Genomic DNA, 16845 nt, shown 5'->3' with positions numbered 1-16845 from the left:
TATAACATCAATCATCTAGCAGCTATAAATTATAACATTGTCATCAAATGATCAATCATCAACAACAACATCAACCTTCAAGTTTCAACAAATAAAATTTGTCATCAACAAAATGAATTATAACATGATATTCATTGCCATAAGATGCAATCAATAGTTCAATTTCAAACTTAAACTATCATATAATATATACAAGATAGGCCATAATAAAAACAAACTACTAACTTCTAGAGACTACTAAGCAGGAAAAAGGCAAATAGTTTTAGCATCTACTAAGATTTCCTCTTGCTACAAGAAACTTTTAGTTTCTTTTCTTGTGATCTATGAACAAGAGGAGTAGGGGTAGGTGGAAGTCTTCATGGTACACAACTGACAGCTACATGATCGCCATGCAACATTGGTTGTTGTGAAGCTAAAGGTAAAGCTCTTACATCTGGAAACCTGCAAGTGGATGGGGGTGGCATCTCTATACCATGAATATGATCATCATCATGATCACTCGAAAATTCAGCCTCCAAGTGCTCTAAAACTATGATACCATCCTCGAAATTAGTCTCATATAGATTGTTGTCCCAAGTCACATATGTTTATCATTCTGTGTTGACTCTCAATAATGGGCCATCAACTTCAAGTTATAGTGCACATAAAACAAGCTTTCTGCCTAGTCCAGATTCAGGTTGTTTCTCTTGTTGTGGATGAAGCTTTAGGTTCTCCAACACCTCTCTGCAGAAGAAGTATTAACAACATGTGAAGGCACACTCTCCGTCAATTGATTTAGATGCGTGGTAGAGAAGCCATACGTGTTCCACCATTTGATAGGATCTAAGGATTCAACCTTTCTTGATCTTTAGTTGCATTTAGGCCAGCAAAGACTCCATGTTTCTAATGGACTTGCTCAATTGACTTTGCACTTGACCACATTTCTCTATCAGAGACCAATTTATAGGATTCAACCTAGCTCGATCTTTAGTTGCATGCAGGTAAGCGAAGATTCCATGTTCTTGATGTACCTACTCAATTGGCTTCACACTTGAGTACACCTCTCTTCGTTAAGGACCAACTTGTCTAATGCAAGCGTGTACCCCTTTTGCACCTCTAGATCTATGTGTGGTTTCTCCTAACTCCACCCCTAGGTGTTGGTTTGGCCAACCAAGATGTAGAATAATATTTGGGTGTAAGGGCAGATGCTAGGGTTGAAGTGGAGCATTCAAATTATCCTAACTTTTGACCACATGTTTTGAATATTATCATGCAAGATCACATATATAGGCTCAACAATGTCTTTGATTTGGCCTAGCATGCTGTTTATCTACTCCTACACCTTGTCAATCATCGGTTTATTTGTATTTGCAAACTGAAGCATACTATGTAAGTTCTACAACAATTATGGCATATAAATTTTGTGTTTCCACCTGCTTTTTATCCCCCAAACTTTGTCACATACTGTTACAACAATGTTGAAGTCTCTTTGGGTTTTTTCCGATCATCACTGTCAATTTCATGATCATCATCATCATGCCCTTCCAGTTTTTCCTCCTCCCCTTGGCATGTGCTACCTACTACTAGTTCTTTCTCATCATCTCCAATATCTCGGCTCCCCAACAAACCATCATAATAAAAAATCGACCGAGAAGGATAAACCACATTGACATACCTCGTCATGTTTGTTGAATATTGAGAATAACTTGTTGCTTGCAATATAATGATGGAGGAAAAATGGGAAAAAGTAAGAGAAGAGAATACTCAAACATTCAACATAGCAAATATAATAGTTTAAACTTACAACACATGAATAAAAAAAATAAAAGCAAACAAGAATGGGATTTATAGCTTACGCCTTCGGCTCTCCAATTGTGGTTGAGTGTAACTATGGCTGCCTTCAATCTTTCTTTCAAGCTCTCATAAATGAAAACTTTCAATTTCTCTTCCAAGCTTTCACAAATCTGTTCCTCAATAACTAGCAAGCAGCCCATGCAAAACTCTAGCAAAGACGAGTGAAATGGGTGAATTGAGAAATAGAATGAGAGGAAACAGAGTGATTGAGTGTTTGAATCCACCAAGTTTGAAGCTTGTCCTAGTTCCTACAAGCAAGAAAGAAAGTCTCATTTTTCCCTTCTCGTGTGGGATTGCTTAGAGAGCATTTGTGGAGCATTTTTTAAGCTCTCCACAGTCTACTTGTAGCGCCTAGGGAACAACACTCCATGAGCACTCCCTATTTGGGTAGGGAGTGAATTTATTTGAGAGGGGGTGTCCTCCCAATATTCACCTCCTAAATGCCTCCTTTGGGAGCGCATTTCGGGAATGAAGCATTGGAGGTGGAGGGGGGGACACTCCCCTGTAGTGTAGGGCCAAATAATCTAAATAAGCTTCTTATGAAGCCTAGTAACTTTCTCTTTATATATGCTATCTTTAGAAGAGGCTTACTAGTTGGTCTTTAGGATCATTGATGGTATCTCATATCCTATGGTCTTGGCCTCTTCTATTCATTTTGAATATGGAGTCTTTATACATGGTTTGAAGCATTTATATTGCCTATATAGACAAATTGGAGCTATTGATATGCTAGAGGATCCTACAGGGAAAGAAAGAAAATTTAAGTGACCAAAATAGGTGATTGGAACATAAAGTACAAGAAATCACAATAGCCGTGTGATGGTTGCAAAGGCAACTCCTCACAGAAATGAAAATTAATATAGATTGTAAAAGGGGGTAAACCCAAAATATGAACGGTAAAAATATGATTAAAGATAATACATACATCACTATGTAAGAAAAGAGTTATGCATAAAAAGTAGTACAGACTTTCAAGAGAGGGAATTAAGTGATGTTTCAAAAGTCAGACTTGGGCTCGAGCTGGCCAAGGGTTTGACAAGTCTCAGATCAGAATGGGTCCATTTTACAGTTTTTGAGCTGGTTTACTAATTTTTTTGTGAAATATTATACAAATTTTAATGAAAAAATACATTTTAATGATTCCAATTTCCAAATCATTAGAGACAAAAAATGTAAATTCTGCTCATGTATATACATAGTCAGGGTGAATATAGGAAAATGACAATTTGCAATACATATGTGGGACAAAATGCATAATCATCAAGGCTTTAAATGGCCTCCAGAGTCCAAAAACAACATGCTACAAGCCTACTCCTTGTCCTTCGTCAGCATGATTAATCATCAAACCCATCACCACTGCTAGAAGTGGGATCCCTTGGCATAAGCTACAAGACCATTCTCTGGATCGAAGTCATAGTACTTCTCATGGATGTTTGCAACTGCAGTAGTAGTATGAGTAGTAGCATGGCTAGTGCCTGCCATGCCTAGGGCTACTGCTAGTGGTTCCAAATCCAAACCAACCCACCCCAAGTTATTAATATTAGGATCAAACTTTGTGTGGTGGGTCTCATCTACCCATTTTGAGATAGGATCAATATCATCCAACATAATGGGATTTGTATTAGGTCTTTAATGGGTTCAATGTCTAGCATAGTACAAGGGGTAACTATGAATGCCCCTTTCCTGACACTGGCCATGTTATGTAAAAATTAGTTAATATTAGGTTTATTATTTAATTTAGTTTTAGTTAGGTGAAAGGGCACGATCATAAGATCATGCCCTTTCCTAAAGGGTGTCCGTGGCGGTATATAAGCCAGGCAACCCATTGTAAATCAACATCATCTGTCTATTCTTTTATTAATAAATTATTTCTATATATATTTCTGTTTATCCAGAAATTTTCTGTTCCATTTGGTATCAGAGCGGGTTAGTTATCCCCCACTTCCGCTGTGCTCATAGTCTATCTCTGCAGCTCACGCCAATTTTTCTTCCGCCATACAATTCTCCCCAGCAACCCGTCCACCACAACGCTGTCCGTACCCACGTCCCTGCCTTCATTCCTATTCAAATTTCTGCTGTTTGTCATTCTTTGCGCACACAGTTTCCGCGGCTCACACTTGGTTTCCGGGTGACCAAAACGTCATACAAACCAGATGCGGTGGTTCGGTGTGGTGGACCTGCGGCTGCACGGAATAAATCTCTGCGGTTACGGTGGTAAGTCGATACAATTTTTTTTTTAAAATCGAAAGGGTTGTTAAATCAAAGTGCCTGCTGTAATATTCGATTTTTTGAATAGTCAAAAAGGTTTGTAAATCGACGTGTGTTACGGTAACATTCGATTTCGATTTTTCTGAACGGTTCAAAGGTTAATATATATATATATAAAAAGACTGTTCAGGAGATCTGAAAGGTTGAAACGTTATAAAGTGAATTAGTTATATACCTTATAAAGTGAATTAGTTATATATATATATCATATTTTAATATATATATTATATATATAAGTTAATTAAAAGTTATATAATTTATAACTTTAAATTATATATATATATATATAATAATTAATAATTATAAATTATAATTATTATAATTTATAATTAAAAAATATATATATATTAATTAAATTAAATTATTAAATTAATTTAATTTAATTTAAAATAAATATATATATATATATAATAATTAATTAAATTAAATTATTAAATTAATTTAATTTAATTATTTAAAAAAAAAAAAGGGGAAAGAAAAATATTTTAGCTGGCAAATAAATACACGCCTCCGCAAACCCGCTCAATGTCGACAATGACAATGGCGGATTTCCAGAAAAGGTTGTTGGATGCATAGCAAAAGATAAATAACAACCACGACGAGGTCAGTAAGAGATTAAATGACGTCGAGAGCAAGCTTGGGGAGCAAGCAGACAAAATCAAAAATCTTGAAGATACGACAAATCGAATAGAGATAAAGATGGAAAGTCAACATGTCCAAACAGAAGTAAACTTCAGAGAAGTCTTAACAATGCTGAAAAGTCTGTGTAAAAAGTCGAATTGTACACCCGAAGAGCTATTAAAAGAAGGTGAAGAGAATCAAGAACACGTCTCGTCGGATTCAACTAAGTCCACAGACCCTCATGACAAGGTAGAATCCCCAAAAAAATCAGTGACACCCCACCAAGAAGCGAGTAACACAGCCTTTACAAACAAGCAACTCTGGGATAACTTTACCAATCAACACCCTTTTTTCGCTCAACCAGTAGCAACATACCAGCGACGGGCAAAGGTCGAGATGCCTAAATTCGATGGAAACGAAAAAAACAATGTTGCATGGATAAATAAAGCAGAAGAATACTTTGAGAGATATGACATCACTGACGATGACGAAAAGCTCAGACATGCATCCATGAAAATTGAGGGAGAAGCATATAACTGGTATATGTGGTGGAAAAAGACCACACACGTCATTAGCTGGAGGAGATTTAAAGATGCATTCTTCAAAAGATTCCAAGGTGTAAAGGAAGAAGAGTTCTTTTCAAAACTCATCAAATTACGACAAAAAGGAAGTGTGGACGAATACACTCAAGAATGGGAGACCTTAGTAACACGAGTACCTGGGTTATCAGAATCTCGTCTAATTCAGTCATACATCTCGGGACTCAAAACCCATTTACAAGCAGAACTTGAGATGCATGACATTACATCTATAGAAGTAGCAAGACGAAAAGCAAAAACAGCCGAAAAGAAATCTGAACCAATATTTTGGTCAACAGCGGAAAAAGCTTATGCAAGACGAAGGATACCCCAGTATGTGGACTCAAATAATACAAGATATGTTCCAACACATCGTCGTGAAGATGAAAAATCTAATGTGGAAATGCAAAGGATAAAAGAGGGTAAATGTAAACGCTGTGGTGAGAAGTGGGACCCCAAACATAGATGTGCTAAAGGAAAAGAACCAAAGAACCTATATAATTGTGAAGCAACCAATGATTCAAACAGTGAAGATTATGACGTAGAAGACACAGAAGACGCTCCAGAATTTTCACCAGAACTAGATGATGGAAGTATTCCGCAAGTGTCATTATCAGCCATGACAGGTATATCACAACCTCAGACCTTAAAGTTAAAAGGACACATAAAGAAGAACAACGTAGTGGTTCTCATTGACTCTGGAAGCACACACAATTTTTTAGATACAACTGTGGCAAAGAGACTCAATATATTTTCATTTCCCTTACCAAACATGAAAGTGATGATAGCTAACGGTAAAAAGATTGAAAAGGTGGGAAAATGCCATAAGGTTAAATTGCAGATTCAAGACTTCAGTTTAGAGTCTCCGTTTTTCACAGTACCGTTAGGAGGAGTAGATGTAGTCTTAGGTATCCAATGGCTACGAACTTTAGGTACTTATGCCGCCAACCATCAAGTACAATTTATAAAATTCAAATGGGGAGGTCAGAAGTACAAGCTACACGGATTCCAACCACCAGAAAATCAAGTTACATCATCATCCCAGATGATGAAGCTGAGTCGAAAAGGAGCACCTACTTATGTAGTACAATGTCACCAATTAGAAATGTTATCTGCAAATATGACCAGAGAAGAATCACCAGAGATTCAAGACCTACCTATGAAGATGCCGCCTAATACGGAAATTGAGCGTAGAACAGAAGTTAAAACAGAGTCAGACCTTGTCAACATCAAGCCATACCGATATCCACATCTCCAAAAAGCGGGAATTGAGAGATTAATCCAAGATCTTTTGAAGTGTGTGACTTTGATCATCTTGGAGTATCTGATCAAGTGGGAGGACTTACCCGAAGAAGACGCTTCTGGGAGAACGAATCATTCTTCAACAACATCCGTCGTTACTTATGCTTTGAGGACAAAGCATTCTTTCGAGAGGAAGACAATGTTATGTAAAAATTAGTTAATATTAGGTTTATTATTTAATTTAGTTTTAGTTAGGCGAAAGGGCACGATCATAAGATCATGCCCTTTCCTAAAGGGTGTCCGTGGCGGTATATAAGCCAGGCAACCCATTGTAAATCAACATCATCTGTCTATTCTTTTATTAATAAATTATTTCTATATATATTTCTGTTTATCCAGAAATTTTCTGTTCCAGGCCAAGTGTTGTTTCAACCTATGAATGCCCCCCTTCATTTATCTGTTTCTTGCAATATTTACGATCCTCTCATCATCAAAAACAATAGTGTGGATCCATGTAGGGTCTTTGACTCAGGTGGCCATGGTAAATGCAATAAATCTGAAAATGCAAATATGCAAACCTTGTCTTAACTTTTTTTGCAACAAAAGAAATATATTTCAGATTTCCAATTTTATGACAGTAGTGGCAGATTTAACATACCTAGGAATGAGACCAATGAGCACAAGAATCTGGTTAACAACTGCTCTAAGCTTGTAGACGGGCTGTAGCCTCCTATTTTACATGCCAAGTCCACTTGAACAGCTCGCAAGAATTCTCAAACAAGCCCCACACTTACTATAAAAGACAACCTTTTAAATGCTACTCCACAAATTTCAAATGGAAAAATACTCAGAAGTTGTCACAAATGCTCAATGAAAGAGGCGTGAGGCAAATAGAGAGGATGGGGGTGTTCTCTATATAATATTATAATGTCATTGTAGGGTTTAGGGGGCAGGAAAATCTAGTTTAGGTTCCACTTTTATTGAAATTTTTTTTTTTTCGCAAGAGCGCTGCAGCCTATACATGACTGATTTATTATGGACTTTGTTAGTTTTAATCGGTTTGGTACCAAATTGGTCCCAAGCCAGTTTGAAGACTGAGTCATTACCCCAATGCATTAAACTGGTCAAACTGGCCGAGCTGAGTCTGAGTTTTAAATTACCACCTCATCCTCATCTTTCATATGTAGTGGAAAGGAACAAGGAACCAGAGTAGTGCTCTACATTGTTACCTTCTATCAATGTCACAGGGTTCACTGAATTTGTACCTTGAGGTTCAAAATTCAGCAAACATCAAACAAAATGTTCAGGTTCATTCATGTTTTCTTCTACTCTAGCATCTGGCGGATTTCACTTGGACCCTAAATCACCACAGTCACTGGATCTTATTCCTGAAATTTGATATTGGGCTCCAAATTACCAATTTACTAATCGAATGATGGAATTTATGCATCAGATTACCACTCGAATTATGGCAGAAGCTACAACAACTATATATGCAAACAGATTAACAGAATGATGCAGCAGTTGAATGTTTGGTTTAATAAATGCGAATAAATTAGTTACTAATCGACTGGTTAGGAACACATTAATCACCACATCCAGTTGAGCACATAAAATGATAAATGACAATCTGGCTGATGTGAAGCCCTAGACAAACCCCATGTTATACCAAAAATACCATATTAAGCCCTAGATATTAAGTTATATTGTTATGTGGACCAGAACCTTTCATTGTATCCTTTCATTAATAATTGTAACACTTGTGTCATCCTTTCATTATCATATATTGTCTCATACATTGTATTCATTGTAAAAGGAGGTTTCCACCTTGAAGTGGACTGTAATTAATGGCTTCTTATCATTTTTTAGGTGCATGGTTCGTAACAGCTGATGTGCAGAAAGGGAGTGAATCCAGTAGATTGTATCATCCTATAATCCAATTCGCGTATGCAATTGGAAATGATGTGTACCACTTTTTTTTTTAATCCCTTACCTGGAGAAAAGATCGTAACATTTTATTATATAGAGAAAAAGTTACATTCTGCAGATGCAACAAAGCGCATTCCATCCTGTCCATATAAGTCCGAAATAGCATAATATCAAAATACAAACAGAGGCGGACTCATGTTAAACATAGCCCCCAGATCAGATACAAAACATCAACATATGCTACTGTCCAAAAAAGAACTGTGCAGATACATAGTAGCTGCAAATATAGTGTCTGAAAACAAAGATGTGTACCACTTTTACGTTAATCTATGTTAATTAATTTCATACATATCGTATAAATACAATATTTCCTATTGGAATTATTTTTATTATAATATAAACATATTATTTTATAAAAATGAATATAAAATTTGTTATATAGTCCATAAATATGCGAGTTAGACCATTTACAAATTGTTTTACTTGAGTTAAATAATATATAAGATATACTTCTTATTTTAATGTTGATTATATATATATATATATATATATATATATATATATATATATGAATTTAATGGCAGACCTCATACAAACTTTATTGGAAGATTCTAATTTAAATTGAACTATTGTTACCGAACCATGTGACGATTCCTTCAATAAACCTTTTTAAGACAAAAAAACATGTCAGGCACTGTGTTCATACTTAATTTTTGTGACACAAGTCTTCAGTACTGTTAACATTCCAGCTATAAGAGACTTAACCACCTGAATAGGATTACCGTGTCCTCTCCTTCGTCATCCCTAAAATCATAATTTATTTATTCCTTGTTTCAAGACTAGCTTGAAATTTATGACCTCGTTGGTGATACTTTCTTCAAGCTGTATGGATTTTTGGAAGTAGTATCACAGCTTGCAATGCTTTTGGAGTTTACCATAAGCAATTTCATGCTCTGAAACTACTACCAAAATTTGTTATATTTCTTCCTGTTTCTTTTTGTCGTGATTCCTTTTTCTTGCTCTATTAAGCCGACACTTGGAATATCAAAAGCTTTCATTTGTTTATTTGCTCTTCAAAACTGCATGGCATTTTATTCATCTGTTTACTTGCTTTTCGCGAGTGCGTGACTTGATCTTTTTTCTGTATATTTCTTTTATTTTTTAATTGCAGAATGATAATCAAGAACCAAAGCAACGTGTTCCAGTCCATCCTTCACATATGCAAGGAATTTCCCGTTCGAGTTTTCTTACGTAAGTGGCTGATTTTCCCATAATATTTTAATTCTCTGAGACACTACCTCTGCAAAACTGAAATGATTCTTGCATTCCTCTTTTGGTGGTTGAACACTTTATGTAAGGAAATTATTTATATGTGTCATTTCTAATATCATTTTTTTGTTAATCAAGGCCTTTGGACTTGTGTGATCAAGGCCCATTACAGACAGAGTTTCCACATGGTTTTCAGTCACAGACATCACATGCTAATGGCCTTGGAATGCTCAATTCTTTGGGACCAGTTTCGGCAGTACAGCCTGCCTCAGGTGGCATTCCTCCTGTTCAAGGGACAAACAACTTGCCATTGGGTGCTGGTTTGGTACCATCATCTGCTGCGTTAAGTGTGGTAACAACTTCAAGGTAATGTACTTAGATGGCTTTGTACATTGGTTTCAAACATTTATGGGACATATTCTCAGATTGCTTTTATCCATGACAGGGATGTGCAGCGATTTGCATCGGTAAGACCCGTTTCTGTTTCTATGGAAGAGCAACAACACCGCATGCAACAATATAATCCAATGGTAACAGGAAGGAGCTTGCAGCAACCTGGCATTTCTATGCCTGTAAGTCTACCAGTGGGCTTAACAAACACAAATGATCGCGGGGGTCGGATGCTATCAGGAGGCAATGCAGCAGGAATGATGTCAGGGCTGAATCGAGGTATTTCACTGCCCAGGCCAGGATTTCCAAGCATAGGATCACCTGGTATTTTGGGCATGACTTCTTCAGGGATAAGTAACATGCTTCCTTGTAGTGGTGTTGGATTGCCTGCTGCTAGCACAGTAACTTCTGGAGCTATAACCAGCCAAGGGAACTTGATCCCTAGATCCAGAGATTCTATGTGGATGTTGCGGGTCAGTCGTATGCTTTCAATTCTGGAATAATTTAGTGGCAATTTTAATCCATATTTATTGGTTGGCTTTGTTAGCTGTTAGAAATCACCATAAGAAAATTAGAAATACTAGGTGTTGAAGCATAGGGTCTATCCTGGAGCCTAGTCATCTGGCTCATTTGCATTCAAATTTGGTAACAAGGAATTTGGAAAAACTCTTCCCATCCAAGAAACTGGATAAAATTTGTCATGAAGTTTGAGAAAAAGTTATTATTCAAAATTTAAAAACATACATGATAATATTTTTTTATTTATTTTAATTCCGAAGGAAAGAAATCGAGCTCCCTCTCAGCCTGAAGGCAAGAGTGAGGTTGTTGGTACCAGGCCAACCCACAATTATACTCACTTAAGAGTGCTTTTCTCAGGCTTGAAGCCATTACAACAATATCATCAAAGCTCATCATGTCACTACCAAGGATTTGAACTGGGTGGCAAGAATAATAATTGTTCTACCCAACCACCCGAGATAACCCCAATTGACATACATGATAATATTCTATGCACTAGTGATTTTTATTTAAATTTTATGAACGAATTTAAATTTAATTGAATTTTATAAATGATAAATTTGAACTTGATCCACTGAATTGAGTCGAATAAATTTACCAAATGCAATGAAATTTATTTGTTGGGCCATGATACTCGCCATATACTGAAATTTTCCAAGCATTCTTTGACGATGAAATGTGTGAGACCGTTCAGTTGAGTCAGAGGCTGATCTAAAGACTCTTCTCTTGGCCGTTAGCTAGTCTCATGCCCATTTTCATATTATCTCTATAGCATATTTTATGTTGCTATAAGCAGCATTTTTCTATAAAAAAGAACTTTGGTGAAGTCAGTGACTAAGCGTGGGGCAGAAAAGAAACACCATTGTTTGTTCCTCCTTGTCCACACATTCTGGACTTCCTTTGGTGGTAAATAGAATTCCAGAATGTAAATAATACTGTTATGTAATTTTATAAATTTATATTTTAGTTTAGTGAACTCTCCCGTATGCCAGGGCATTGAAATTGAAATCCAAATTATCTTCTTTAATCTTCTGTCATGGAAGGAATTTATATGCTTTGGAAAACATTTTAGAGGAGATCAATATTGCTGTTGCTTGCTTACAGTGGGACTAGAGAATGGGCAGCTGTTCACTAATCATAGATTGTATTACCTTTCTTTGGAATGCTTGATTCAGTGGTGTGGGACAGTGTTTGTCATAAGTGCTGCAATATTTTTCTAAGAAAAAGCTGCAAACCTTGTAATATTGAGAGAGTGCAGCATCTAGGTTTTCAACATGAAAGTTTTCCCTTTGTTATTTGTTTATTACCTATCTTATTTACAACCTTTTTCTTTTCATTCTAATTTACAGCCTGGCCAATCTACTGACGATCAGTGGATGCTAATGCAAGAGTTTCAGCTCCAGGCTACACAGGGCAATGGTCAAGCTGCACCTTCTTTCAGTAATCTGAATACTTCTTTTTCTAATCAGATGGTTTCTTCTCCATCTCATAATTTTTCTAGTCAACACCAACAACACCAGATGCCACAGCCACACAGTAATCTGCACCATTCTCAATTGCAAAATCCCAATCATAATCCATAAGCCTATATGCTTCGCCAACAGCTACAGCAGCAGCATCAGCAGCAGCGTCAGCGGTATCTCCAGCAACAACAATTTCCTCCAAATGGATCCCCACTGCCACAGTCCCAACCACACCCACTTTCTCAAACACCGCATACAATGCCACCTCTCCCTAATAACTCTCATCCACAGCAACATTCAATGCCACATGTGCTTCAGCACCAACATACTAGTGGTCCCTAGCAGTCCAAATCCCAGTCACCCCCAACTTTGCAGCATCAACCACCCCAGCAATCTGCTATTTCATCCCTTACTCCATCTATGTCGCAAAATGCACAAAAGCGACACCTAAGTCTCCCTCAAACACCTGGACAATGTTCTCAGGGTGCTGGCCAATTGAGCTTGCAACCAAACCAAGTGCAGAAACTGCATCAACAGCGGCAGCAGCAGCAACCAAAACATCAAGCACCACAACAGCAGCAACACAAGCACCAACCACATTGTCAGCAGCAGCAACAGAGTAAAGTATCAAAAGGTTTGGAGAGGGGGAGCATGATAATGCAGAACCTGTCTGCAGAGACCGGTCAAGGCAATGGGCCTCAAGGGCCTGTACCTGGAAGTCAACATGCTGAAAAAGGGGAGCAAATGGTGCAGATATCACCCGGAGAAAGGATTTTTACTGGTCCAAGTTCTCTGCAGTCAGGGAAACAAGTGATACAGTCAGGGATGACAGGACAACAAGGACAAGGTCCTGTGCAGGCAGCAGGTATCCTGTCTCAGAGTTCAACCTTTTCTCAGCATCAAAAGGGATTTTTGCAACAATCATCAGTAAAGCAGCAATCTCAGGTTTCTTTATCCACAGAAAACCACCAATCATCAGTGTCATCTCCACCTACTGTACAGCCACAGCAACAGGTGCATATCTCACAACAAGCAGCATCTTCTTCCATCCCTCCATTAGCTTCATCATCACAACAACAAAGGCAATCAATGCAATCTCAACAGGCTGTTCACCGAAAGCTTCCGCCTCGTCAAACAGGATCTGATGCTGGAATACAACCATCCCCTCAACTGAGCAAAGGCTCTGTGCAACAACAGGATCAGGGTACCTCTCAACTGTCATCTCAACAGGACATGTAGCATTTCAAGTTGGGTCTAATGTGGGTAGCCCATTAAGTACAGTATCACCCAGTCCTGTTGTACCCCTTGCTTCTGCTATGAATTCAAACACCACTGCTGTAAATACAGCACAGTGGAAAGCAGGGCAGAGCATATCACAAACAAGTGTGCCATATAAATTATCTAATCATAGTAGTGTTTCAGGCACTCAGATATCTCCAGCCAATTCAGCAGGGACATTGATCACCCCATTAAATGGAACTGCTGCAGTGCCAACACCCACTACTTCTGGCATACTGTCTCCAGAGACAAATATCACAGGACTACCTCAACGACAGTATGTAAGTCCACTTGGTCCAGTCCATGGTCAAAATGTGGGAGCCCATCCAGCAATAAGGGCAAGGATGTCACCACAAATGGGTGCTCAATGGAAAACTCAACAGTCACAGTCACAACAGCAACAACAGCAGCGACAAGGGCACAATGGAATGCAGAGTTCCATGTCCAGTAGTTTAGGAAGTCCATATATGGAACCTCCAACTTCTGAACCAATGTAATGATATTGGGAGGTGGCATAAGTGCCAGCTTTCAATACCAAAGAAGCTCTTATCTATGCCAGGTGAACAAGGCTCTGGCCCATGCCTGTGTACCATATTGTACAGGTATACCTGTTCAAGCTCCAAGGCAACCGATGTGTGAATATTTGATACATTAGTTTTTCATGGAGCTAATCTATAAATGTTTTTAGTTATTAAGTTCCATCTGTTTTTGCATAAGGTAAAATTAAATCCCTATATACTTCTTGTGGGTGCCTTCACAGTGGAAAATGGTCAAATCACAGAAGGTATTTTCTAATGGTTCAATGCATGTCTTGTTAATACAGCTGAGGCTAGCACATGCTGGACATTTTCTTGGGAAAGTGCTGCTGCTCTCAGGTATCTATTTCTCTCTTTATGATGAACTTGATCCCTGAAGATATTTTCAGGAGCTTGATATTGATAACGTGCCAGTTATCAGTTCTGCTACAGACTGCCCAAGATTTCCTTGCAGTAATGAAATTCTTGTATTTCTGTCATTCTTTGTATTTTACAGTAGTTTAATCTGGACGGATAGGACTTTGGTAAATATGCACCCTGAGCTGGATACAGATCCAAGCCAGGTGATCTGGAAATATTTCAATTTTCGGTTGGTTTATTGTTTCTTCATCTAATTTATTTTTGTATAATTTCTACTTCTCCAGCTAGATTGTAAATTTTCCAATAGAAATATTCAATTGATAGGAAGCTCAAAAGTCTCTTTGAGCCCTTTTATGCAATAAATGTCCATTCAAGAAATGTTTCTTACTTGGTATTTTGCCTCTGGATTATTTTATTCCCTTTCAAATTTCAAGTCTACATCGGACAGGCGACAAATCCTAGCTAGATTCCTGTTGTCAATAGTTTCTCGTTGTGAGGCAAGGATTTGCTCAGTAAGGTTCTCTGGATTGGCAATTCCTCGGACTTAGAAGTTTCCTTATTTACATGGTGTTATTCTGTAATTTGTAAGTGAGGTAGTCCATAAATAGTGTTCATTGTCTCTTTACAAAAATTAGCATTGAATTTGTATCTTGAAAATAATCTAGTAAGAACTTAGAAGTCATCTTATATGCTGTACCCGTAAAATTAACCCGTTGGTGTATATCTTCTGTATAAAGGAGAATATATCTAGCTGGATGTTCAATTGTTTTTATAGGGATGAGTTGTTTCCATTTTGCATGACAACAGGAGATGCAACAAATTAGTTGAGTTGTGAGATATTAAAAAATGTTCTACAGCTAGATAGTCAATTTTCTTCTCTAGTTGATTTTTTAGGTTGTCTTTCCTTTGTTTAAATGCATTTCGTCACTGTTATTCATAATGAAGATTTGAGTTGTAAATCTAGCAAATTATCTATTGGATAAGCATTGGAGTTATTACTAGATTTAAAATAAAAGCATTGGAAGTAGCTTATCTGTATTTTGTAGCTAGGATGACTTAGGGATTGGAACTGGGCTTGTGGCCAAATAGCAAATTATTCATATAATCATCTGCAGAGCAGGGAAAATTGTTCAGACAGTCATCCACAACTTTTAGGTTCTATCACTGCTGTGATGTTTGGGGATGGTGCAAGGCTCAAAACCAGGCAAACTTCCATTGTTTACCATGCTTGAGTATTGGGTTGAACATTTCCTTTCAGTGGTTTGGTCTAGGCTAGGTGCACTGCTCAGGTATGTCTGGCAGTATCAGTTTTCTGTGTGTAAGTTCCAACAAAAGAATTTCCACCAAATTAGTATCATGCCATATCATGACCACTTTTGGTCACTTGGCGTTTATCTCCACTTTTTTATCGTTGTAATTTTCTATTTTTCATTGAAATTTATAGTCTTGGATTGTTAATGTGTAATTATGTTCTTCGCTTCTTGATGTGCAATGTTGCTAATTGGTTGCATCTTTTATTACCTATTTTTGGGATTATTATTACTAGCTCATTTTGATAATGAATGTTTTTAGGTGTTTCCATCGTTAGTTTATCGTGGTAATTAATTAGTGCTATCAAGGACACTCATTTTCATGACAATTAGTTTATGGTGTGTTACAAGGCTATCTTAAATAATCAAACAAGTATATTAAGGTGTATTGTTCAAAGTTTCCTTGGTAAATACAAAATTATATGTAAGGCTTCCAAGGTTTTCTTGATGAACTTGAGAATCAAGAAATAATCAATAATAGAGAAACACAAGAATATGGTATATGGTCATCAAATTTAAGATTCCAGTAATTAATCACTGATATCAAGGATCTTGGTATGAGACCCCTTTGTCTATGGGACAAGGGACTCTTTTCAATCAACATTTTAACCTTTTAATCTATGGTTATGTATAATAATTAATTGTAAATTAATTATGATTAGTTTAAAAGAAGGGGCATGATCAAAATATCATTACACCTGAAGCTGATTATCAGGATGCTCCTATATACTTGCAAAGTTTGGATTCAGATAACAAGGATCATCAACCATTCTTTATTACTTTGATGGTTAATGGGTATACATTGAATAATTGTATGCTGGATTCTGGTGCATCAACTTGTGTTATGACCAAGAGGGTCATGGAACAACTTAATTTAAGAGTTTCTAGGCCTTACTACAATATATGTGCCATGGATTCTAAGAAGATTGAAGTTCATGGGTTAATCAAAGATTTACAAGTTCATTTATCGGTTTACCTTGACATTATGATTGTTATGGACATTGTTGTTGTTGATCTGCTTGATGCTTGGGGTATGCTTTTATCTAGAAAGTGGGCCTCTGATCTAGGAGGGAGTATTCAAATGAATTAGTCATATGCTACGATTTCTTGTCCTAGAGGTGATGGGTTTGTAAGACTTAATAGAGAGCCCGAGAGAAGATTTCATGTTGAAGATCCTAAGAGACCTCATAATGAGATAATTAAAGAACAATCTGACATTGGGAATTACGCTATTTTGTCTAAATTCCAT

The 16845-nt window shown here is 37.2% G+C and overlaps 1 protein-coding gene across 1 annotated transcript in view; it reads left to right on the top strand.

Moving 5' to 3' along the window:
• LOC149170215 (chromatin modification-related protein EAF1 B-like) overlaps positions 1–14640 on the top strand; it is a 112226-nt gene extending 97586 nt beyond the window's left edge. The window contains 6 exon segments of the mRNA XM_089428942.1: positions 9643–9722; positions 9879–10106; positions 10186–10603; positions 11999–13337; positions 13340–13992; positions 14214–14640. Of these exon segments, the coding sequence (XP_089285068.1) occupies positions 9643–9722; positions 9879–10106; positions 10186–10603; positions 11999–13337; positions 13340–13887 (2613 nt within the window). The 3' untranslated portion in view covers positions 13888–13992; positions 14214–14640.
• The last annotated feature ends 2205 nt before the right edge of the window (positions 14641–16845 follow it).

This window comes from Pinus tabuliformis, chromosome 4_2 (assembly GCF_031772625.1).
Source record: "Pinus tabuliformis cultivar Carrire ecotype Pingquan chromosome 4_2, CPIR1, whole genome shotgun sequence".
Taxonomy (NCBI): Eukaryota; Viridiplantae; Streptophyta; class Pinopsida; order Pinales; family Pinaceae; genus Pinus; species Pinus tabuliformis.
This window is presented reverse-complemented; position numbering and strand designations above follow the sequence as displayed.